We start from the raw sequence: 26,545 nt of genomic DNA on the forward strand, positions 1-26,545 counted from the left end.
TGGATTTGTAAATTTACGTCAACAACCACCAACTCGAAACAAGAACATTTAGAAAAAAGTTGACGTAAACAGCTTTATATTAATCACAAGCAAACATTATCCCCAATGGTTGGAGAATATCCCAAAGGGACAATTTACCCAGATTAGGAGAAACTGCATGCAGATAGAAGATTATCGAAAACAAGGAAATGAATTGAGGGACCAACTGGTACAAAAAAACTATAACAAAATCACAGTGGATGAAGCATTTAAAGAAGTGATAGAGAAAGACAGAAATCAACTATTAGTATTAGGGATGTGCGCCGGACCATTTTTGCCGGATTTGGTTCTAATTCGTCGTCCGACTGGATTTGGATTTGCCAAACTGCAGTGACTGGCTTTGGATTTGGATTTTTTTACAAAAATTGACAAAAAAAAGCTAAAATCATAAATCAGTCTTTTTTTCTTCCTAGAGTATTATTAACATTAATTTTCCAATCATTTACAGTCAATTTAGACCACCTCACAGCTTATAATATTGTTTTCAACATTATCGGCCAAAGGTTGCAGTGAGCTGACTGGTTACCAAGCAACAAAGCAGCGGCACAGACACCACAGTTTAAAGCACATCTATGACACATTGTCACACAGCAGTGGCAGAAATGAGAAGTAGTGCACCCACCCAGTGGGGTACGGCCAGCAGAATCACAGTACTTGTTTACAAAGTGGGCTATGGTCCTAGGAGTCACAGTGCACAATCTTATTCACATTACACCGCACATAGTGCCCCTGATTCACATTACACCATAAAGTAGTGTCTCTTATTTATGTTACGACACACAGTAGTGCCTCTTTTACACAATGCCCACAGTAGTGACCCTTTTACACAATGCCACAGTAGTGACCCTTTTACACAATGCCCACAGTAGTGACCCTTTTACACAATGCCACAGTAGTGACCCTTTTACACAATGCCCACAGTAGTGACCCTTATACACAAAGCCCACAGTAGTAATGCCCCTTATACAATGCCCCCAGTAGTGGTGCCCCCTATGCAGTCCCCTTAGTAGTAGTGCCCCCAGTAGTAGTGCCCCCAGTAGTAGTATGCCCCCAAGTAGTATGCCCCCAGTAGCAGGCCCCTAGTAGTAGTGTCCCCAGTAGTAGTGCCCCCAGTAGTAGTATGCCCCCCAGTAGTAGTGCCCCCATTAGCAGGCCCCCAGTAGTAGTATGCCCCGCAGTTGTATGCCCCCAGTAGCAGTCCCCAAGTAGTAGTGCCCCCATTACCATGCCCCCAGTAGTAATATGCCCCCCAGTAGTATGTCCCCAGTAGCAGTGCCCCCAGTAGTAGTGCCCCCAGTAGTAGTATGCCCCCCAGTAGCAGTGCCTCCATTAGCATGCCTCCAGTAGTATGCCCCCCAGTAGCAGTGCCCCCATTAGCATGCCCCCAGTAGTAGTATGTCCCCCAGTGGTATGCCCCCAGTAGCAGGAACCCAGTAGTAGTGCCCCCATTAGCATGCCCCCAGTAGTAGTGTGCCCCATTAGCATCCCCCAGTAGTAGTATGCCCCCCAGTAGTAGTTCCCCCATTAGCAGGCCCCCAGTAGTAGTGCCCCAATTAGCAGGCCTCCAGTAGTAGTATGCCCCCCAGTAGCAGTGCCCCATTAGCATGCCCCCAGTAGTGCCCCCTTACACACACACAAATAAAAAAAGAAAAACAAAACTTACCTGAATCCCCGCTCCTGTCGCATTCCGCTCTGCTCTGCTCTATTATGTGCAAGGAGGGAGCCGGAAGCTCATGAGTGAGCTCCAACCGGCTCCCACCGTGCAGCAGCCAATGAGAGTCTGTGTGACTCTCATTGGCTGCTATAACAAACTTGTGACTCTCATTGGCTGCTATAACAAACACACAGCTGCCGCTGTGTGTTTGTTTCTGTGTAGAGCAGACCGCTATCACAGCAGTCTGCCCTACACTAGAGGAGCCCTGACATCGGATTCTCTTGCAAGAATCCGACATCAGGAGGCTGCCGTTCGGCCCCGAACAGGGATCTGAGTCAGGCGGGGAACACCCGAACAGCGTTCGGGTGGACTCGGATCCCCTATGTTCGGAGCGGTTCAGATTCCACAGACTCCGAACCGCTCATCTCTAATTAGTAGCCAAAAAAGGAAGATCTACCTGACCAAAAATTCAATCTTTGTTTCATCACAGAATACAACTCTGCTGCCCACCTAATAAAACACACCCTTAAGAAACATTGGACAATCCCGACAAAAGATGAAACTCTAAATAATTGTTTACCAGAAGCTCCCAAGGTTATCTTTAGGAAAGCACCGGATCTAAAGAAAAAATTAGTCTCCAGTCATATACCACATGTACAACAAACTCAAGCCTCTTTGATGGGGAAAAAGAACAAATGTTTTTTCTATTGTGGAATATGCAAGAACTGTACAACTTCAAGAAACAGAACCACTAAATCTGTGACTTCATTCGAATCCAATACAAGAAAGGACAAGTACAAAATAGTAGACCAAATCACCTGTGAAACCAGTGGAGTAACATACCTGCTAACATGCCCATGTATGAAACAATATGTAGGGAAAACAACAAGACCTTTGAAACAAAGGATACATGAGCATCGAAGAAATATACTGAAAGGATTTGATGAACATAGTGTGATAGATTTGATGAACATCATTTTAAAATTGCGCAACTATCCTTTTTAAGGTGCCCACACACATACCGATGTCCTCACGATACGATTTTATGGCCAATTTCCTCATGAACTTTCACGGGAGCTCCCTTGCCGTCGTGATCACGATTTGGAGTTAAAAATGTCCCATCTGACTAAAGATCTATCTTGCAGCCAATGCATTGTATCCCAGATTGGCTAATCTGCCCTACAGCACGGCAGATCAGAAGATACGATGTACGACTAGCGGGGACGCGCATCGGCATCATGCTCGTGAGTATAAACTCACCATTTGTACTTTTTTTACCCGATTCGTCGTCACGATTCGTCGAAATCGGCCAAATCGTTTAAAATGTCGCTATGTGTGTGGGCACCCTTAGGAATAAAACTGGTAAAGAGTAATTGGAGATGGGGCAACTATGAAAAAACACTGAGCAAAGAAGAAATCAAGTGGATTATCAATTTAAAGACCCTTGCCCTATGAATTTGGACAGAAATCCAAACCATACTGTAAAATGAAAAATGACAACTGCTTATTATTAATTATTCATATTTAGAATATAAATAAATCAACAACAAAATGTAATATATTCAGGTCAATTAACAATCTATCGAATACAAGAAAAACCAGTGAACATCAAACCTATTGAATTAATTTCAAAACAAAACTGAATTTTATTCCATGTGACAACAGCCATAGGCTTAGCAGTATCCCTTAAAAAATAGCCAATTTTCATTTTATACACATCCAGCATATATGAACCCCTTAACCTAAACCTTTTTATATATATTTATATTTATATATATATATATATATATTCTATGCAAACCTAATTCAGTCATTTATTCAGCAGGTGTGTTACTAGTAATGTAATAATATTCGCAACTAGAAATGTGTTTATGTAACTTTCCCCCTCTTCCCTCACATTTTTATCATGTTCTGATCACCTATTCTGATTGACATCCCTTCACTCAAACTGGGACCTATCAAAGTCAAAGGGTTTGTAACCTATAGGAATTAAAGGGTGGGACTTTGCTGAGTATCTCGAGGACACAAGGGGGGATGAGAATCGCACAGGATTGATACTGAGTACTATGCTTGGGTCTACTGGACCAAAACAGGTAGATATCGTGTTTGCTATTGCTTGGACCAACTTCAAATAATTATTAACCACACTGTGGATCAGGGTTAATGCATTGGTGGTGCTCCTCAGAGTCAGAAAAAAACTCACAATGGGAAAAGAAACAGCTTGTATCGAGTGGCTGTATTTCTCAGCAGACGGAACAGAAACAGAGTTGCTGTCCAGTGCTAGGATCTGTGTGTGTATACAGGAGCCGGGCCATAGCTAGGGTAGTGCGGCCGGTGCCATCGCACAGGGCACCACAGGTCAGGGGGCGCTGTTTGGGCCTGTCAAATTTCTGTTTATTATCATTCTCACTTGTAGCTTCCCCTTATTTCATCCCCAGCATCTCCTGGCCTTCCCTATCTCTTCCCTGGTCCTTCCCCATGAAGCCAAGGCCCTTTTCTGGGTGCATTATGTCCCTTTGAAAAAAGAGGGAGGTACCAATGCTGTTTCTGGCACAGGGCACCAAAAAGTCTAGTTACGGCTCTGTACAGGAGGCACAGGTTAAGCCGGCTATGGCAGCAGGGAATCTCCCTCCCTGACTGCTCCGTCTGCTGGCCTCGTTTAGGATTGAATGACGTACATTTTGCCGGGGGTGTGGCTTGATCACAGCCACTCAATACAAGCTAAGTCTAATATGGCAGTTTGAGCCTTATATGGTTGCAAAATCCTTTTATACTGTGTATCAATATTCACTAATGGGAGTATCTTTGAGAAGTCAGCTGTTGTGAGCTGAAACAAGCCTTCATGCTAGACATATCAGCAAACTCACACATTTCTATCAAATTGTGTGCAAAAACGAAACTAGGACTTACCTGCTGCCATGGAAGTTGTATGTATTGATTAGGCATAACAATTGTTATAGTCAGACCCAGATAGAAGATATCTCTCCATTAATTGTTTCTAGTCTCTCCTGAATAGCACACAATACTTATTGGAGCATGCTATTACTCACAACTTTACGGTATCTATATATACCCTTGTGTTTCAGCTATTGTGCCTTGCTCTGGATGCTTGGTTGAAATTTAGCTGTGATTATTTACAGATCGAGCTGACTTAATAGCATTTATATCTTGCTGCTGCCTTTTTGCTTTCTAGTGTGTTTGAACATCAGGCCAATTAGGCTTACAACTATTATTATATTATTATAAAACTTGCATTTTACAGAATGATTCTGATTAACTTCGATATCTTACAAAGGCATTGAACTCACATAGGAACAAAATAGTTCATAGGAAAAACATCTAATTGGAAAGGGATAAAATTGTGCATGTTATAAATACTGTGCATCTGTATGTTTATGTCATATCTTAATAGAAAATGATTAAAAGTTAAATTTTAAAACTTTCATTAAACACAAACAAGTAGTGCTCCCAGCAAAGAGTCTTCTATCACATATCCTTGACAAAGACCGCCGAGGACAGCAGAAATGCGTTGGACATCACAACCTCCTGCAACAACACTCTGAGATTACCACCCAGCCCCCAGATAGATGGAAGGCGGACCTTGAAGGACGACCAACATCCAAGTCCAAGCCACGAGTGAAGGTAAGTCAGGTCTGTGTGCTACAACAGGGAAGACTGTCGGTGCTGGGGACGTGACAGATGGCTAGGAGACAGCGACGTACCCGCTGCCTGGGCACTCCAGCACTCCTTCCAGCAATGCTGTCAGAACCCCTCTCAGCCACAGCTACAGGGATCGCTATACATGCTGCCAGCGATCACCCAATACTTACCTTCCTCACCATACTGGCATCTGGGAAAACTGTCAGCCACTGCAGGGCTACATCAACTTTTAAACATAATATTGAATGTGCCTATTTGGATAGGAACTTACCTTGTTTGCAACTTTGAAAACTTTTCAATATATCAACATTTAATTGATACATTGTCAGACATCCACTCTGGCAACTTTATAACAAGCGGATCACTAGGACTCTTCTTCTAGGAACATTTTTTTTTTTAATCTATTTTTATAATTTTTGGCATTGAACTTTATCACTTTCAAAAAAAAAATTAGAAATTTTTTTATTGCGCTCCTACATTTATTTTCTCCCCCCCACACACACACTCCCCACCCCCTTTCTTTGTTCTCCCCACCATTGCCTTTTCCCATGTTGTCTATGTTGGTCTGTTTGTCCTGATGTTTTCATATGAGCTAAATTAAAAAATTCATTTAAAGGTCAAAAATAAAATAAAAACTAAAAATGAATTTTGTCTATTGAATTGCTTTTGCCAACATCATATTAAACTTACAATTAGCGAATAAATACACACACCTCGCAAGGGGTGTGTGAGCTGGTCACATCATCCTATCTAAGGGAGTTACTTTGTATATCAAAAATAAATATAAATTGTAATCATATTACACCATATACAATAAGATGAGCGCTAGATTGTTTAACTTGTACTATAATTCTGAAAATGGGGGTGGTGATCCCTTCAATATAGCAGCTCACGACCATCGCGGCCATCAAACTGCACGCTCGTATAGCCTGTGGGTGGTGACCCACAGCTATACGAGCGTCCAGGAGGACGCTCCATTCTCATGGAGGCCGGCCCTCATTCAGAGCGTGCTCTCTGCTCAGAGCGTACGGCTCTGAATGAGGGCCTGTGTTCACAGTATGTTTGTATGGCCGATTCCTGAGAAAGAAAGCCATTGATAAACTTGATGTTGATCATAATCAACTTCTACCTTGCATACATTTTCTCGCTTTTAATGTAATGAGGTCCCTTTTATATACAGTCAGTTGGTTAGTCAATTTACCCATCCAATCAACCTCTGTGTCTGTAAGCTTGCAAGGTGTGATGTTTCACATTCAGCAATTTTGTCCTTAATACTAATTCGTTTTTTATTAGGGGCCTATTCATCAAATGATAAATGGCTCGGTAGCCATGTGGACACATTAGTTTCCGCATGTTTTAGTTACAGGGCCATTCATCATCAGGGGTCCGATAGGATCCCCTGATATTCTGCAAACTCCAAAATCTGAAAGTTTGCGGAGCTTGCTCATGATAACAAGCACCATAGTCCTGCTCCTTCCTATGGAAAGAGTTCCGGGGATGTGAAGAGGGATCTGAGCAGATCCGTCCTTCGCCTTCACACGGTCTCGCCGGCGGCTGTGCGTATGCGTGACCTTGGGTCACGCATGCATAACGGGGCCGACAGAGAGGAGGTAAGTAATGCAAAAATATTCTAATGAATGCATATGCATGCAATCGCAGCAGAAAAAGCAGACGGCCAGCACTACATAATACCACCCACTTGCCTTTACTTGCGTCCTCTATACCTGGCAAGACAGTGGAAACATCGGTAATATCGCAAACCATCTGAACTATATGCACAATTAGTGGTTGACCTGACCCTCCCGCAGTCTCTGCCACATCTCCTGCACGCAGTGAGAGCTCAGGCTGCGTAGGGTCTCGCAATGCCTAATTTATGTACGCCTCTGCAACGGCGTTGAAACACTTTGTCACCACCCACAAACGGTGCTTCCTGTCAATCACTGGGTGGTGGGTCTGCGTGCTGTCTGTGATCGCATTCCCCTTTGCAGCGCCTAGTTCGCACACGCGCACTGCGTCTTATACGCATGCGCAGATTGCAAACATCGTCCGGGTGCGTGCATCCACACACTTGCATTCCTTGCTGAATCAGGCATGTGGGAGCCTCCATTTAGGACACAGCAGCTGCTGTGTAAAAAGCCAGGGAGGACACTTGGGGGCGGTCTCTCAGTTCAGTCAGTCAGAGTCAGGCATTCAGCAAGTCAGGGAATGAATGAGCAGGCATTATGAAAGTACACTCTGAGGATACTGAAAAGTGTTCAATTAGGAAGGAATGAGAAGATACAGAAAAGTGTTCCATTAGTAAGTAACAGTTTACAAAAGCATTACGTTTGTAAGAAGTAGCAGTTTAAGGGGTTGATGTATCAATCAGTGAAAAGAGTGGAGAAGTGGACCAGTGGAGAAGTTGCCCATAGCAGAGACAGTTTTTGGGGTATGCCTCAGCCTGTGACTGTGATCCCATGCGCAGTAAAAATGGCTCCAGCATCTTCAGTTCCTGCGACCATTCTGCATAACTATAGGGTCACTCAGAAGGCCGATAACTGATCTGCATCCGATGTTACATCTTTGTATGCAGTCACTTGGATTTGCGAAGCTGCCAGTTAGCGTCTCAATTCAAACCCAGTTGAATGCGACATTTGCATTTTTTGCACAGCCGCTGCGTGCATGTTTGCAGCTGCGGTGACATTAGAGTACATCTCTGAATCAGACAGAAACTAAAGAAATAGTCATTTTTTTCAGAGGCGTTCCTGTGTCCACAATCTAAGCGCATGATGTCATGACATCCTACAGAGGGGGCAGGGTTCGAGCAGCTGCAGGATGCTCTAAGCGGCTGCACACGATGCTTTAGACACTCCAAAGGATGCTCCAGGCAGTACAAGAACATTGATACTGGCTACAGGGTGTTGCTCAAGGCCAGGCCCGGCGACAGGGGGGGACTAAGGGTACACCTGACCCGGGCCCCGAAATTTGGAGGGTCTAATTGTAATTTACAAATTGATGGGCGAGGGGACCGGCACTGCGCAAGTGGCCAAAATTAAAACAATCTATCAAGCGGCAGCTGTCCGTCTGCTCCTGGTCACCTGGTCCGGTCCGTGTGCATATGAATGACGTTGCAACATCATTATATTGCCGCTGGCTGGGTCCTTTGCTGTTCTACACCTTCCTCTCAGCAGCCAAGGTCCACCTAAGAGGAGCAGGAACTAAAAGAGGCAGCCTGATGACAAGCGTGATTTGCATACAGTCCTCCGGGCAGTTGACAACAAGGTGCAAGCACTGCCCTCACCCTGCAAACATCATTGATACAGCTGCAGCAGCAATCAAGAGTGACAGTGACTGCAGCAGCCTGCACCGGAGTCCAGGGGCGCCGAGAGGGGGGGGAGCGGGTACAAATTACCCGGGCTTGCTGGAGGGGCCCGGCAGAGGCCCGGGTCCAGCACCGCTCCCCCCCTCTTACATCACACAGCAGCCCAGCACACGCTGCTGTGTGCTGGGCTGCCCTGGAGACTGCTCGCGGCTGCTAAAAAGCATCCACAGCAGTCTCCCATGCCTGTGGGGGGAGCGATCAAGCTGATCGCGCCCCCCACTGGTTATGCACCGGGCTGAGGGGGCTCACTGTGCCCCCCTCGCCAGTGTGCATGCTGCAAAACTGGTTTGATTTTTCATCTAATGGGGCATGGACACGCCTCCAGTGATTAGGCCACACCCCTTCTTACCAGGGCCCGGAATGGCTCTTGACGGGCCTGCCGGAGTCTGGTAACACACACTCACTCTCTCTCTCTACTCTGCCCCTCCCCTCTTCCCTCCCCCATAACTATATGATTGGGGTTTAGGAAATTTTGACCCCTATATAAATATCTTAATTGTATTTTGGGAATAAATGTATTTGAAAGGGAAAAAAGTTGCTTGGTGGGGGGGCCCCAGAGGTAAAAGTGTACCGGGCCCTGACATTTCTGTTGCTGGCCCTGCTCAAGGCACCCTACTAGCCAGAAGCAAGGGCTGTGGGGTAGTGAAGGTGCTGCCCACAGAGCCCTGCCCCTAGATACGGTCCTATTTTTTTTTGTCTGCAGCAATTACACTGTATCATTCTGTTAGCGTTTTGGGTAAATTATCTCTATTAGAGCAGGAAGTCCACTGGGGCTTGCGGCAACGAGACCTTACCGCAAGGGTTTCATTGCAAGCCCGATGGTCCGATGGTCTTGACCATCGCGACCATCACCTGGCCACCCTCTATAGCTGTGGGTGGTCACCCACAGCTGAGCGAGCGGTCAGGAGGCCGCACAAAAAAAAAACGCCCTGATTCAGAGCGAGCGCTCTTTCAGAGCGTCCAGCTCTGAATCAGGCCCCAAGTACAGATCCCTGGTGTACTTTTCCTCTTGTGAATGCACTCCATTTACTACTACTCTCTGTTTTCTATTCTGCAACCAAATTCTTATCTATTCAACCATTTATTTAGAAGTCTGCAATGTGGGACCATGTCAAAAGCTTTACTAAAGTCTAGATAAGCTACATCTATGGCCTTTCCTTGATCGATTAGTTTAGTCACTCAGGCAAAAAAGTCAATAAGATTTGTTTGGCATCATCACACCACTATAAATCCATGCTGCTTGGGATCCTGTAAATTGCTGGATCTGAGATAATCTACAACTGTTCTTTAAGAGTGTTTCCATCAATTTCCCTACTACTGATGTAAGGCTCACTGGGCCTGATTCAGACCCGGTCGCAAGGCTGTGTTCGCACGCAGCCTGCTGATGTTTGCAATCTGCGCATGCGTACAAGACGGGAGGCGCTCGCACCCAGTACACAGACACACTGCAAGCATGAGTGATAGGATGAGCCATTTGTGGGTGGTGAAATAATAGTTATCGCGAGCGCTGTAGAAAGGGAATGGGGAGTAGGGATTGTCAATAGTAAGGGTACACAGAGGAAAGTGTACCCTTACTATTGACAATCCCTACTCCCCATTCCCTTTCTACAGCACTGGAGATAACTTTTATTTCATCTTTATACTATATAAATTGAGCTGGTTTCCCAAATACAGGAGCGCAGCACTACTACTTTTCTTTAAAACATTTGTGGGTGGTGACAGGGGGTGGTTGATGGTAACGGGGGTGTGGTGGTGCGAATGCTGGCATGTCTGTACATGGGACCCCATTTCAGGAGTGGGCATAATTAAGTATCATCAGCATACATGTCACATGGCTGAAATAAACTCAGCAACACTCACAGTATGGTCAGCCACAAGTGGTACGTATGGGTCCGATGTCAGCCGATGTTACCGATTGTTTAATACACTTCCTGGAGATGACGTATGTTACTAAGGGAAAGTGGGCGTCTTGTGACCTCTGCCTTTTTGAGAAAGCCTCCATGTGAGGAGAAACATGTTAAGGATACAGAAGGAGTTTGTCTAAGATATACTCACTAGACCTGAGAATCAACCTGTTTCTTATTGCACCTTGGATATAAACCACAGTAAGTGCAGACATTCAATTTGAGATTGAGAATACAAGTGCCAGACTTGGGACTCAGCTGCTCTGTTTGCCCCTCCCCTGATTACAATTATTATGGAAGCCATTATTAGAGGGTGCATGCTGCTTTAACTGAGAGTGAATACCGAATCGTTGTATTAAGAACATTGTTGTTCCACTGCAATTTATTGCAAATACGGACCCTGCTCTCATTACATTGTTGGAGACGCTGGGCAACTGCTGGAATACGCTGGGTCTCCTGACAGAGAGCCACACAGTTTGTCTGGTGCATACGGATGATCTGGACACTTCAGCTCACTCACACATACAGCCAAATTAGTGAGGAGCTGGATCATTTGCTACATTATACTAATCCGGGATTGTTAGTGGATGAAATCCACTCAGGACATTCTATAAAAAAGATCTTTTAAAAGTGTGTCACTAGAACTTTAATACAGTAACGTATTAACTTTACTGCAACATTGTCTGCTACATTATAGAATCATTGTGGCTACATAAATATCAACTTTCAATGATTTGAAACAACACAGGCACCTATTTGTTTAGTGTGGAATCAGGATATAAAGGCCATCTTTTAGGCCCCTGCTGAGATTCATTTTACTGTTTGGATATTTAATATGTACATGTGAATGTTTTTTTTTAGGATACGTGTATTTTGCAATTTTATTGTGATATTGTGATAGTGATTAAAATAGGTTATTAATCCTTATTGCCTTGTGTCTGATAAGCGCCACTTAACACCATTTCTTTGTTCTGTCTTGTGTCAGGCTGGTATCTAATTTCATAACGTGTTCGCAGGACAAAACAGTGGGCGTGCTGATGTCTTGCTAGCGATCGCAGGATTTGCATACTTTGGATGCGGACGGCTGCGTGCGAACGCAGCCTTGCGACCAGGTCTGAAGAAGTCCCACTGGTCAATAGTTACTTGCCTTTCTTGTTTCCACTTTGGTGCAGTGGAACTGCATTTACTCATTTCCAGTCCTGTGGAATTACTCCTGTAGCTATTGACTGGTTGAATAATTCTGGTCAGGGCCGGACTGGCCATCTGGCACTTCTAGCAAATGCCAGAAAGGGCCAATGGCCTCAGGGCCAGCTCGAAGAGTGAGGATGCCACTGCACAGGATGGAAGTCACCTTCTGGACTTCGGCAGTGTCCCCGTCCTCCACCCCTCCCCCGCCGGAGTTCATGGTAAGAGCTCAGAAGGCGAGAAGGGGAGGCGGCAGTGCAGCACCCAGCACACATGTTGGGCCAGTAATCCTTGCTGAGTAGCACAGCCTCTCAGCACTTTGCTCGGCTGGGATACTAAGAGATGGGGATGAGCCCCGAGGCCAGGCCCCTGTGACTCTTGGCACCCCCCCATGGGGGCATTGTCACGTGAAAGGTTAACCACTCTTGGGGGCGTGCCCAGCACTTACAGACATGCTGGGCTGCCCCCAAGCTCTCCTGTCTCTGTGAATAGATGCCTGGCACTGCAAATTTTCCCACCTGCGGGACACTGCGGCCAGCAGGTTGGGACAGCACCCGTCATGTTGTTTTAGTGGGGCACCCCTAAAAAGACACCTTGCTAAAACAGCCTAGTGGGAACACTATATAAATGGTCCCTTTTTAGTTCCAGTATACTAATTTAGTCCAGATACTAGAATGTGTCATGAACCTCTGGGAAGATTCACAGTGTATGCATGAATCGTCGGGGAAATGGGCGCGATGGCTATTTTCCCGGTGATTTCTGTAGCTTAGCAGACAGTGCTGGGCCGACGGAGAGGTAAGTATATTTTAAATTGGTACAGGGTTTGCGGTGTTGGCACCACACACCTTGCACACATTATAAATACGCCCTTGGAACCAACACAAAACACAATCTTCCACAGGTAGTTTGAAATACAAAAGACTGAGAGGCAGTGAAGACATGACAGTGTACAGTCTGAAGGGCCTATTTATTAATTATCAGGTTATAGACCAGATAATTATATTTTCTTAAAGTTCACCCAGATGTACTAAAAAACACATGCAGAGACAGGGTCCCTGGTAGAAGCCCAAACCTGTGATGTGTAAAAGTAAAGTGATCGCTAATGCAATCACTTTACTTTCTGGTTTGGGATAACACGTGTAAGCAGCTGTTGCTGGGGAGGATTCTCTGCTGGAAAATGTTGCAATGTCAAACACCATTTAGATGGCGTAAGCTGCCATTGCCAAGCTCTGGAATGCTATGCATTATGGACCTTAGTAAATCTCAAAATATAGCAGTCCCCATAGAAACCTATGGGGCTGCAATTGCAATTGGAAATGGGGGCATGAGGCCATAACAGCAGATATCCTCTACATATACATTTGTATCACAGAGATACTAAACAAAATATGCAGCTGGTGTTTAAATTAATTGTTAAATGAGGCCCTAAGTGAGGGAAGGGGGAGGTGGAGCTGGGAGCCGTAGCTAGTCAGGGGAGCAGAGACAGAGGGCCTGATTCAGAGCCGCTCGCTAGATGCGATCGCTTGCACGATGTGTATGCAAATTGTGTAGGCAGCGCTACCGCACAGCAATGCATTAGCACGCCCAGTATTTCTTAGAAAGCGATCACATAGTGTATGTAGACACCCTCCAGCCTGTTTTAAGATGCCCACGTCATGTCCAGGAAGTGTATGCAACCATCGGTACATCAGATGCTATCACAGTGCTTGAGGTTGATCATACCCTGCCACAAGCACTGTGAGCACTTCAGTGTAAAAACAAGCCAGGTGACGTGTACTATAATGCTGTCTTATAATTATGCACACCTCTAAAACGTTGTTGAGATGCTCAGGCACGCCTGCGTTTACACCTCCACTCCCCCATTATTAATGGCCAGCCCCTGTTATCACCTACAAACGGCTGCCCCCGTCACTCACTCTGCTGGGCTGTCTATGCGCAGCGAGTGAATGCATTGTGAACTTTCGCTAAGGTATGCACATGCGCACTACAATGCATACACAATGCATATCATTGGCAACAGTGAGAGTATGCATCTTAGCGAGTGGGTCTGAATCAGGCCCAGAGGGCGGGATGCATCAATGGGAAAAATGCGGTCAAACCCCAAAAATGCGGGTTTGACTGCATTTCTCATATGCAATAAGCCTTAGTTGCGGTGGGTAACGCCATCTTCCTGATGGCATTACCCATAGAAGTCTATGGGCTTTTTTCCAGAGTGCTGATAGAGGGATCCAATCGGATCCCTTCCAGCACCCCCCGCGGCAAGTGCAGAGGGACGCCGGAGGGGCTTCTGGGTCATAGACCTGGAAGTCCCTCCACCGCAAAAGGCCACTCTTACCGGTCTTTTGCGGGGATTGTCATGCATGCAATGACTGGCGAAATGCATTACATCACGAGTGAGATGTGTCCCACCCAGGGGCTGTAACTAGAGGTTTTAATGAAGCTGAGAGGAAGAGGGTATGGCAGTGCGACATCTTGTAAATGCTAATTGATATATTGTAATGAAAAACAATGTCTCTTTTCCGCGCCCTGCTTCCTTGGCCAGTGCCCCTGGTGAGTACCATCCTGGCCAACCACTGGTTATGACCCAGAGTATTTCAATATTTTTGTAATTTCTGTAAACTAGGACAGATTGATTACATTGATTGAATAACATTTCTTTGCTTCTCATATTACTCATCCAGTGGATATTTCTAGACTAGAGTATGACACCTGTAATTTCTGTGCTTACTTATGAGTACACTGTAAATTTTCATAGGCTGAATCATGTATATCATCCATTTAATACGGAACACATTTGAATTACACAGGTTCTGTGGCTGATTAAAATCAGGTGAAATAGAGACAGAATCTATGTAATTCATATGTGTCCTGAATTAAAGGGGATGATATATATATACAGTCAGCTGCATAAATATTAGGACATTGACAGAATTTTCATATTTTGGCCTCTATTCACCACCACAATGGCTTTGAAATGAAACAAACAAGATGTGCTTTAACTGCAGACTTTCAGATTTAATTTGAGGGTAATTACATCCAAATTAGGTGAACGGTGTAAGAATAACAATGATTTCTATATGTGCCTCCCACTTTTTAAGGGGCCAAAAGTAATGGGACTATCCACTCAAAAGCTATTTCATGGACAGGTGTGGGATATTCCCTCGTTATTTCATTATCAATTAAGCAGGTAAAAGGTCTGGAGTTGATTCTAGGTGTGACATTTGCATTTGGAATCAGTTGCTGTCGACTCTCAATATGAGATCCAAAGAGCTGTCACTATCAGTGAAGCAAGCCATCATCAGGCTGAAAAATCAAAACAAACCCATCAGAGAGATAGCAAAAACATTAGGTGTGGCCAAATCAACTGTTGGAACATTCTTAAAGAGAAAGAATGCACTGGAGAGCTCAGCAACACCAAAAGACCCGGAAGACCATGGAAAACAACTGTGGTAGGTGACAGAAGAATTATTTCCCTGGTGAAGAAAAACCCCTTCACAACAGTTGGCCAAATCAAGAACACTCTCCAGGAGGTAGGTGTATATGTGTTAAAGTCAATAATCAAGAGAAGACTCCACAAGAGTGAATATAGAGGGTTCACCACAAGATGTAAACCATTGGTGAGCCACAAAAAACAGGAAGACCAGATTAGAGTTTGCCAAACAACATCTAAAAAAGCCATTACAGTTCAGGAACAACATCCTATGGACAGATGAGACAAAGATCAACTTGTACCAGAGTGATGGGAAGAGAAGAGTATGGAGAAGGAAAGGAACTGCTCATGATCCAAAACATACCACCTCATCAGTGAAGCATGGTGGTGGTAGTGTCATGGCGTGGGCATGTATGGCTGCCAATGGAACTGGTTCCTTTGCATTTATAGATGATGTGACTGCTGACAAAAGCAGCAGAATGAATTCTGAAGTGTTTCGGGCAATATTATATGCTCATCCAAATCAGGTGAACGGTGTAGGAATTACAACGGTTTGTATATGTGCCTCCCACTTTTTATGGGGGCCAAAAGTAATGGGACAAACTAAACAATCGTAAATCTAACTTTCACTTTTTAATACTTTGTTGCAAATCCTTTGCAGGCAATTACAGCCTGAAGTCTCGAGCGCATAGACATCACCAGATGCTGGGTTTCATCCCTGGTGATGCTCTGCCAGGCCTCTACTGCAAATGTCTTCAGTTCCTGCTTGTTCTTGGGGCATTTTCCCTTCAGTTTTGTCTTCATCAAGTGAAATGCATGCTCAATCGGATTCAGGTCAGGGGATTGACTTGGCCATTGCATAACATTCCACTTTTTAGCCTTAAAAAACTCTTTGGTTGCTTTTGCAGTATGCTTCGGGTCATTGTCCATCTGCACTGTGAAGCGCCATCCAATGAGTTCTGAAGCATTTGACTGAATATGAGCACATAATATTGCCCGAAACACTTCAGAATTCATTCTGCTGCTTTTGTCAGCAGTCACATCATCAATAAATACAAGGGAACCAGTTCCATTGGCAGCCTGACATGCCCACGCCATGACACTACCACCACCATGCTTCACTGATGAGGTGGTATGTTTTGGATCATGAGCAGTTCCTTTCCTTCTCTTCTCTTCCCATCACTCTGGTACAAGTTGATCTTTGTCTCCTCTGTCCATAGGATGTTGTTCCAGAACTGTAATGGCTTTTTAGATGTTGTTTGGCAAACTCTAATCTGGTCTTCCTGTTTTTGTGGCTCCCCAATGGTTTGCATCTTGTGGTGAACCCTCTATATTCACTCTTGTGAAGTCTTCTCTTGATTGTTGACTTTGACACATATACATCTACCTCCTGGAGAGTGTTCTTGATTTGGCCAACTGTTGTGAAGGGGTTTTTCTTCACCAGGGAAATAATTCTTCTGTCATCCACCACAGTTGTTTTCCGTGGTCTTCCGGGTCTTTTGGTGTTGATGAGCTCTCCGATGCGTTCTTTCTTTTTAAGAATGTTCCAAACAGTTGATTTGGCCACACCTAATGTTTTTGCTATCTCTCTGATGGGTTTGTTTTGATTTTTCAGCCTAATGATGGCTTGCTTCACTGATAGTGACAGCTCTTTGGATCTCATATTGAGAGTCGACAGCAACTGATTCCAAATGCAAATGTCACACCTAGAATCAACTCCAGACCTTTTACCTGCTTAATTGATAATGAAATAACGAGGGAATAGCCCACACCTGTCCATGAAATAGCTTTTGAGTTGATAGTCCCATTACTTTTGGCCCCTTAAAAAGTGGGAGGCACATATTAAAACTGTTGTAATTCCTACACCGTTCACCCGATTTGGATGTAATTACCCTCAAATTAAATCTGAAAGTCTGCAGTTAAAGCACATCTTGTTTGTTTCATTTCAAAGCCATTGTGGTGGTGAATAGAGGCCAAAATCTGAAAATTCTGTCAATGTCCCAATATTTATGGACCTGACTGTATATATAGCATTTTGTACTAGAAGTTTGCAGTACAGGCTATGGTTTTCTCAGGTTGACTTGGTGCTGTAGGTTGGTCTTCAATGGGATACGTTCAATATCCCGGTGCTGGCATCCTGACCGACGGCATCCTGAAGGTAAGTAGCGGTGTTGGTGGGAGGGTTAGGCACTAGTGGGGAGTGTTAGGTTTATGGCACGGGGAGGGCGAGATTACGTTTTATGCATTAGGGGGGAGGTTAGGTTCAGGCACCAGGGAGGGAGGGTTAGGGTAGGGAGAGGGGGAGGGTTAGGATAGCTACCGACAGATGTCAGTATCCTAACCCTGTCGGCATCGTGAGCGCCGGCATCCCGTACCCATCCCGTCTTCAATAGCAACATATAGTAAACAGTAAGTTAAACAGCTTTATGAATACACACTCTATGTCTTATAGCTGGGACATATATAAAAAAAATAATTAGTATCCCAAATCCCCGTCTCTAGAATTATTATATTCCTGGACCAAGACATGCCATGACTATAGTAATAAGGAAAATACATTAATTTGAGGTTTTTTTGCGTAGAATTATCTAGCAGTAATATCTGCAGAAAGTGAAACTAGACAATCTAATTCTCCAGCTAGATTAGGTCCATCATTATTTACACACCCAGATCAGCACAGCTTCTAAAATTGCCCTTGAAACACAAAAATAAAATAAAAAGTATGTAAGAAATGAAAACAAAGAATAAAAAGGGTCAAATAAAAAAAATATATAAAGAGAAAACTGTGAGAGCAATCAAGGATGTAATAGGAGAAGCAGGCATCAGGCTCAGCAGTCACATATCACACCTGTCTCTCCAGCAGGTCACATTGAAATAGACACGCAGGCAGCAATTTTACTCAGTGGCAGGCAGTGTCTTTGTAATGTGTAGCACTGTTGGTTTGTAGTCTAGAAAGGATAGCCTGTAACACAGAGACAGGGAAAGCTGCTGTTTATATGAGCAGTTTTCATCTATTGCAGGATGCAGCCAGCCTCTGCTTCTACAGCTGCAATTGATGCCACAGGTAAGTTTTATTTATCTATTGTTCTCATTGTTTGGGTTAGTGATACTTCTGCTATATTGTTATTACTTTTTCAGTGTCTGCAAAATATGTCTCTTTCTTCCTCTATGTCTCACTGAAGGTTTTAGCTCACTACAAAGTATATTTGATGGTAACATGCATATAGAGATGATAGATGATTGTGCAGCAATTGTCAAGGTCTAAAGTTATTTTGCTCCGTGTTACCAAAGTAACTATTACTAGGAATTCTGTAGCTTTAACTGAACCATTCAAAAGTAAAGCTGGCCACACATCTAAAGATTATCTGTCCAACCAGCCAACTAGTTGATTGGTTGGAATGAAAATCTGGTAAGGAATACAATCAGCAATTTGCTCCCAAACGCTGGAAAATGGACCAAAACTGTTGTTTGAACAAATAGTTTAGATCAAACATTTAACAAACTTGTCTGACGACCATTTTCATCTGTTTTCTGGCATTTAGGAGCAAATTGCTGATCATCATTTACTCCCATTCCTTACCATATTTTCATTCCAACCAATCAACAAGTTGGCTGGTTGGATGTAAGTTGGTCTAGTCACAGTGTGTTGCCAGCTTAACAGTTCAGTTCTTAGTAATTGCGTAAACTGTATAGCACTTTCGGATCCTAAGAACTGGGGCCACAGTGCATATACAATAGGTAGGTTATGATGCTGTCATTTTTTACTCTATGCTTAAATTAGATCTTGAAAAACTGTACAAATTGTAATATTTTTAGTGATAATAAAAACATTGCAGAAAGCATTGGGGTACATAACGTTTGTTTTAGCTAATATATTTTTTAGAATTTAAATTTTTGCAAAGTGTTTTTGGTTTCAGAACTACTCTATTGAGTTTATTTTGCATTTTACGGACATACTGCAGATACTATCGAGAGATTGTTGCACAGGTGACATCATAACAAAATGGCAGTCCATTTTGTCTATGAATAAAGTTTCCGGTACTCAGATAAAAGGTGTTGGTGCTGAGAATAAAGGTGTCAGTACCAATGGCGTACAATGAGGTAAATGGCTGGGGAGGCACTGGCTAGTATCAGGGCCAGATTTACATATACATTATGTGAATAGTATATATATGAATAGTGCTGAAAATTTGGTGTGTTTTGATCAGGGATGTTTGGAAAAGGTAGACTGGGGAGGCAGCGCCTCCCCTGCCATACACTTTTTACTCCAGTATTTTGACTATAAAACTTCTTAGAATAATATAAAGAAGATATTTATAATATTTTCTTTATTTTTTTCCTATTTTAATAGTCAAAACTGTGGAGTATACCAAAGTATGACAGGAAAGGTTCTGCCTCACCTGACCGCACATCACTGGTCAGTATTAAACTAAAGTTACGAGTTGAGGTACTCACCTAAAGTAACAAGCTGATATAATATTTATATTAGCTTTCATATTCTGGATGTGTCTTAAGACATTTGCTTTATTAATTTCTGAAATGATTTCACTGATGTCTTCCTGTTTTTGGAGCTAGTTATAACAATTTAAAGTTGTACCCCCCAAAAAAGTTCGCATTACTGAGTGCCCCCACAAAAAAGTACTGCAATATAATAAAGGCATTATATTTTGTTGCATATCCTCAAGTTGATATTAATGTGATTTGCAAACATGTATATTCATTTTACTGCTGCTTAGGGTTGAAAAACAAATTTAAAACTCACAAGTTTCTCTCCAGCACTACATGGGCGTAGCTAGCAGGGTTGCCGATGGTTTGCGTACATCTCCGATGTTAGCAGATCTGTGCATGTGCAGGATCTGTACTACGCATTCGCTGGTCTTCTGCAAGATCTCTCACAGTTCCCCAAAGCCGGAGCCTGTCAATCAGCCGTTTGGAGGCAGGCAGTGGGTGGAGCCAGTCTGCATTCCTAGAAATGGCACGTCACCCTCTTTTTCTGGGAGTGCCGGGGCCAGAGTCTGAGTCTTCTGATGCAGACTTGCTGACCCCGGTTGAGCAGTATGACCGATGGTCGTGATGGTGATCCGATGCTGCATCTTTGGATGAAGCACTCGGATCACATATACTGTCAGGAGGTGTTTTTTCCCTACAGACGTCTCCTACAGTATTACCATATGTTAGCATCGCTGCTACGTCCGATACTAACTGCAACTACCTCTGAATCAGACCTTGTGTTCATTGTGACATCAGAATCACTAGGAAGAAGTCCAATTTATGGAAATAGCCTTGATGAGGATGGCTCCTTGTGCATGGTGCAAACACAAGCATGTGTCCTAGGCTTTCCTAGCAGCATGTTTCAATGGAAAGTTTGATACTGCCCAATGTAGTGCCCAGTACAATATAGGATGATTTCTACAAACAGATCTATAATAAACAGCTGAGGCAAATGCATAATTTCTAGAAAAGTATTTCAGTGCAAGGTGTTAAGAGTGGACATCACCAGCATGCAAGGAGTGTAGCTATCATTTCAGGCAGTGTCCAGCTACTCTCCAACTCTTCCCATCTCCATCAAATACACAGACAATGTTGTGCACTGCTATTAAATGCACTCAGATTTCTTTCCAGAGCAGATTAGTGTGAAGCAAGACATCCCTTCCAACTTTCCTTGCATTTGGAACATTGGCCCTCTTTCAGAGTCAGTCGCAAGAAGCGATCACTCTGTCTGAATGAGTGCGGACACTTCTTTTTTTTAGTGCAGCCTCCTGGTCGCTAGCTAAGCTGTGGGTTACCACCCACAGCTTAGCAACCGACCAGGTTGATGGTCGCGATGGTCAAGACCATCGCGACCATCGGGGCTTTCGACGAATCCCTAAGGTTGGGTCTGGGCAGCCGCAAGCCCCAGGGAGTTTCCTGCTCTGTTCGAGCAGGAAACTCCCCACTGACATCACTGCTGATGTCAGTGTGGCCACCCACGAAACGGCAAGCGTTCCGTTAGGAATGCCTCCGTTTGTGTAGCCACCCTCCCGTCCCGCCTACAAAACGGGTCGAGGTGTCAATCAACATCGACAGCCGGCCCTTTTGTAGTGAGCTCCGGAGCGAGAGAGTTTCTCTCTCGCTCCGGGGCTTGTGCATGCAGGACCAAAACATCGACCAGGTTGCGAGCGTGCAGCGCTTGCGACTGGGTCTGAATGAGGTCCATAGTCCTACTGTGCGTAACAGTCACCAAAAATTGGGAGTGCCCCACCAGAATCAGGACAGTTGGCAGACAGCCCTCCTATCTCCTATATATTCTTGCTGCTTTCATTACCTGATGCTGTTCGTGTCTTATGCTCAGTAGCTGCTGGTCTGGATCATAGAAAGTTGGAGTATTGTTTGAATAAAATATAGGTACATTCAATTTGGAAAACCTATTAATGAATGCACACTCTAGGCCAGAGGTGCGCATTTTAGTCCCCCCCCCTCGGCGCAGAGACGCGCTTGGCCAAAAAGGGGGTATGGCCTAAATAAAGGGAGTGTGGCCTTGCTGGTGATCCGATAACATCAATCCGGGGTCAGCCCAACATCACCGGAGATGCTGGGCTGTCCCCGGAACCTGGGCAGCCTGCACTGTTGGCTCCTCTTGTATGACAGGAGCCGGGTGCTGCAGGAGAATGTCACACTGCAGCACCTGGCTCTTGTCACTGCAGAGGAGCCGGCATTTTGATGTCACCCCCACCGAGGGTAACGCCCAGGTGTGGCCTGTATCCCACCGCACCCACCTCATGACACCGCTGCTCTAGGCCTAGCTTCCTCCACCCTCACCAGCAATGACATTAAAGCATCCACACTTAATAATATGGCTTAACTCATTTCTACAAGTCTCAACATTAAATAATTAGATCTATATAACCGAGACAAGCCAAACATTAATTTAGTAGTAAACATATTTATTATATAAACCTGTTTCATCCCAAATATTTAGTATTCACATTTTCAATTACATATTCAATTATTTCAATGAATGACTCCCAAACCTCCTCAGTATTAACTTAATAGTCCTATCACCCCTCCTTATATTAACAGTCCCCATCATAACCCCACTGTAAAATTAAATAGTCTCCACCATCATATAAATAGCACCATCTCAGCACAAATAAATGAAAAGCCTTGCCACTGTGTACAGAAAGGTGGATGTCCTGGGAAGCTGGCAATTGTGGATAATGATGACCACCAGCAGTTGCGCTGAGGTGGTGGTACTGTTTACCAGGGTCCGGGCTTGTTGGAGAGGTCCGGCAGGGGCCCAAGTCAGTTGCTAAGGGGGTCATTGTCCCCCTTTGCAGCGCTGCCGAGGGGGAAAAATTCAGGGCCGGTGTTAGGGGCGCCGTCCTGTGCTGCGCTGTTGCCCCTCCTCTCCCCCGTTCCCTCACCCTGAGCATTTACCAATAATGCCAGCGGATGGGTGGAGGGCGGGTTTTGCCGGAGCCAGCCAGATTGTGTTTCTGGCGCCTTTGTGCGGATGCACTGAGAGAACGTGTCTCGAACCGGCCATGGACAAATGTCCCCCTTTTGCAGTGCGCAGCGCTGTGGGCCTGGGTCAGTTGCTAAGCAGCTCTGCTGATGGGGAACACATGTCCCCCTTTTCAGCATGAGGTGTCCCTCATAGCAGAGCCTCACATAGTATATTTTTACTTTTTTTAGGGGGTGGATTTGACCCCCCAGTACCCTGGCCCATACCAGCAGGGGTGCCGAGAGGGGATGGGCAGGTACTAGCTTTGCGATTAGCATATTTTCGCAGCATACCTGCGTGCGTAATTGCAGCTGCGATCGCAATCTCGATCCGATCCGTAATGACTCAGGCCCATAATCAGTTAAAAGCAGGCAGACGGTTTTATGTGTATAACTTCCTTTTTTGTTAGTAGAGATTGCTAAATAATAAAAAATAAGAAACAAAACCTGCTTGCCCATGAAGTGAATACAGGCACTTAAAACCACCTGAATTATTTAATGATCGCATAACGGCAGAATAACTTGTCTACTATAGTGTTACTGTAATGTATCATTTACCACTCACTGGCAGTTAGCTCAAAGAACTAATCACACACATTACATATACTTTAGTCATCTAGATTATGATATACCGTTGCTTATAATATTAAACCAAATATTACAAAGCACAGATTATCATTTGAAAAAACTAATCCATCAAATAACATTTATTGTATTTGATATCTTTCAATCACTTCAAAGTGACAGGCCACTAGCATTTGTAATAGCCCAATAGAGGCTGCAAGAATTATTAGATTTCCTTAAAAATATTAGACCTAGAGGGGCCCAAGAGCAACATTTTCATGGGCCCCTTCCCCCCTGGTCCGCACCCCCCATGGTATGTGCCCCGCACTCCCCCCCTTGCACCCTCCCCACTCCCCTTACCCCCTCTCCTCGACTTACCTGCTCCATGGTCAAGCTGCGCAGGGAAAGCACACCTTCTTTCCCGGTCGGCTCCATCTCTCCTCACTGACTGATGCTGGGAGAAGGCAGCCACGCCTCCTTCCAGTATTAGTCAATGAGGAACGCTGGAGGCGGAGCCGACCGGGAGGATGCAACCACGGAGCAGGTAAGTTGAGGAGAGGGGAGTGAGGATGGTGTGGGGGGGAGTGCGGCGAGGGGGGCTGCGGACCAGTGCCTGGCACCGTAGGAGGGCCAGGCCCCATAGCAGCCGCACCCCCTGCACCTATGGTTGTTACACCAATGTGCATGATCATAGTTGCCTTAAAGACCATTAAAAAATGTAAAACAGTCTTTCCCAATAACCTCTCCCCTACTCCACAGCTCACACAATCTAATAGTACAACTGAAGATGTCCACTGTGTGCAACACCTGGCGTTCACAAGGTGCTCACATGACTGATGCTGCCATTGACACTGGCATGGGAAGCATAAATTAAACCGTGAGTGTTGAATAGGAGTTGATGATGTTATCTGGACAAGTTCTGATAACCAAGTTTACTACTAACTGAGGGCCTAATTCAGACCTGCTCGCGAGCGGGTCTGGGTCGATGTTGGCCCAGTGCGCATGTGTACGACGGAGGCGGCTCCGTCGTGCGCATGCGCGAGACCCGGATAGCGACGGGCAAGCCGTTGCTCCGGTTCTTGCTACAAAGGGGGCGTGCTGTCGATGGTGAGTGACAGCACGCCCCCTGTTGTGGGCATGCCGGGGGCGTGGCTGCCCAGACGGAGGCGTTCCCATGGGAACACCTACCATCTGGGGCCAGCCCCACTGACATCACAAGTGATGTCAGTGGGAGTGCTCTTGGCTCTGACAGAGCCGAAAGCACTCCAGGGCTTGCGGAAACAAGACCCTACCACAAAGGTCTCGTCGCAAGCCAGATGGTCGCAATGGTCTTGACCATCGAGCCCATCTTCCTGGCCGCTCGCTATAGCTGTGGGTGGTCACAGGAGGCTGCTCAAAAAATGAAGGACAGCCCTGATTCAGAGCGAGCGCTCTGTCAGAGCGTCCGGCTCTGAATCAGGGCCTGAGTTAGCATCCAAATCTAGGAACTCTGGGCCTAATTCAGAGATGTATGCAAACCTGATGGCTTACGTACATCACAGAGGGTGTTAGATCTGCTTATACGCAGATGACGCACTGCACATATGCAGATCTCGCTTTGCAGTCACTTGGGGGTGGCGACATGCAGCGTTGTGAAAAACGGGGACGCGTCGCTCTGTGTCCTGGGCATGCTGAAGGCAGTTGTTGCATCTTTGACACATCTCCCCCACTGTCTTAAAGTTCTCTTCTGCTAACTGCATCAGACAGGAGCCTTTGTGCCCACTGTGCCCTAGGTGAGTCCCTGGCTGGGGCGGGGATGTGTGTGAAGAAGAAAGCAGAAGGCTGAGGAACTCCAAAGTTAAGCCCCCGAGAGAGGGGTGAGAGGAGGACGCAACTTCCATGCACCCATCTAATAGAATCTGAGCCTCTAATGATGACAGACTGATGGGGGCCCACTGGTGCCCAATTACAGTTCCCAAAGAGCTTCCTTTACTGACATATGTAGTCATAAGTTTTCTGAACCAATTTCTCCTGCAGATGTGTGTATCTAGTGTGATAATGTAATACCCCTATCATTTTAGATCACTTTGCCAAGAGGAAGAGGAATTCTCTGTGGTTCACTATTTGTTTGCTTGTTGTGTCTCTCTTTATACTGACCATCGGCCTATCTGCAACCACAAGGACAGAGAACATAACAGTCGGGGGTTACTACCCAGGGATAATTGTAAGTATGCTGCTTTATACAGTACGTCCTTAAATATATTTTATTATGACCCTCTCACAAGTTCCATTTATTTTCATTACATAAGTCCCTAAAAGCCATTTAAAATATATACTGTATATATTTATTTATCAAATGAAATATTGAAGTAATTAGAGTACATCAGCTGTGCTTAACCAACAGATTTTTTTTTCAATAGTCCAAGTTAATCCACTTCTAAACACTTTCTGTTAAATTCATTGGCTCTATGTAAACAAACTCAGGGGCTGATTTAGAGATGTACGATAACCAGAGCCGGCCCTTGGGGTGTTCGACCAGTGCAGTCGAACAAGGGCGCCACCCCATAGAGGGCGCACCCCTCCAAACATCCTGATTTCAGCGGGACAGCACTGTCCCGTTGTTTCACCCATGGGCCGAAGTGTTCCACGGGTGGTCAAATCAGGAGGTTGGGCACCCCCACCACCGCAGCAGTGCGGCGGTTCCGGACCCCGGAGTAGCTGAATGGATGCTGCGCGCATGCGCACAGCAATCATTCAGTGCCAGGAGAGGGCTGAGGAAGCCCAGCTAGTGACGGAGTGCTGGCCTCTCCCCCAGCCTGTTTACTTAAAGAAAAGGGAATTAAATTAGACTAGGGTGCACTCAATCCCTCGAGCAGAAATAACAGAATAAAATAATCAAATCTTTATTAGGTATGCTTTAAAAGTTTAGGGCTTCATTGAATCACAATGTAAAAGCTATTTGTTGCTTTTTTAATCACTTTTTTATAACATTATAATAAGCTCTTACATAGAGTCATATAAAGCGAAATATACAAATAAATACATATATAAAAAAATAGAGTGATAAAGTATAGAAAATGTGAAAAGAAATAAAGTTTAAAACAACAAGACTGTGTGCTTTCCTTCTTAATTGGTATATAATATATTATTTTAAGTTATGTGTGTTGTCCATGAGAGTAAACAACAGTTCTAAGTAATATCACTTCACTTGATTTATTATGGAGATCCCACATAAGCCTCTGCTACATAATCATACACAAGATGTCCACTGAGTCATCAACTGTTTA

General features: G+C 44.8%; 1 protein-coding gene across 1 annotated transcript in view; it reads left to right on the forward strand.

Annotated features, from left to right (window-relative positions):
• Positions 1-18,223: 18,223 nt before the first annotated feature.
• TMEM255B (transmembrane protein 255B) overlaps positions 18,224-26,545 on the forward strand; it is a 101,971-nt gene continuing 93,649 nt past the window's right edge. The window contains exons 1-2 of the mRNA XM_088454055.1: positions 18,224-18,297; positions 25,340-25,482. Coding sequence (XP_088310181.1) covers positions 18,255-18,297; positions 25,340-25,482 — 186 coding nt within the window. The 5' untranslated portion in view covers positions 18,224-18,254. The remainder of the gene's footprint in view (positions 18,298-25,339; positions 25,483-26,545) is intronic.

The sequence above is a fragment of the Taudactylus pleione genome, unplaced genomic scaffold (genome assembly GCF_031769625.1).
Source record: "Taudactylus pleione unplaced genomic scaffold, aTauple2 ptg000609l, whole genome shotgun sequence".
Lineage (NCBI taxonomy): Eukaryota > Metazoa > Chordata > Amphibia > Anura > Myobatrachidae > Taudactylus > Taudactylus pleione.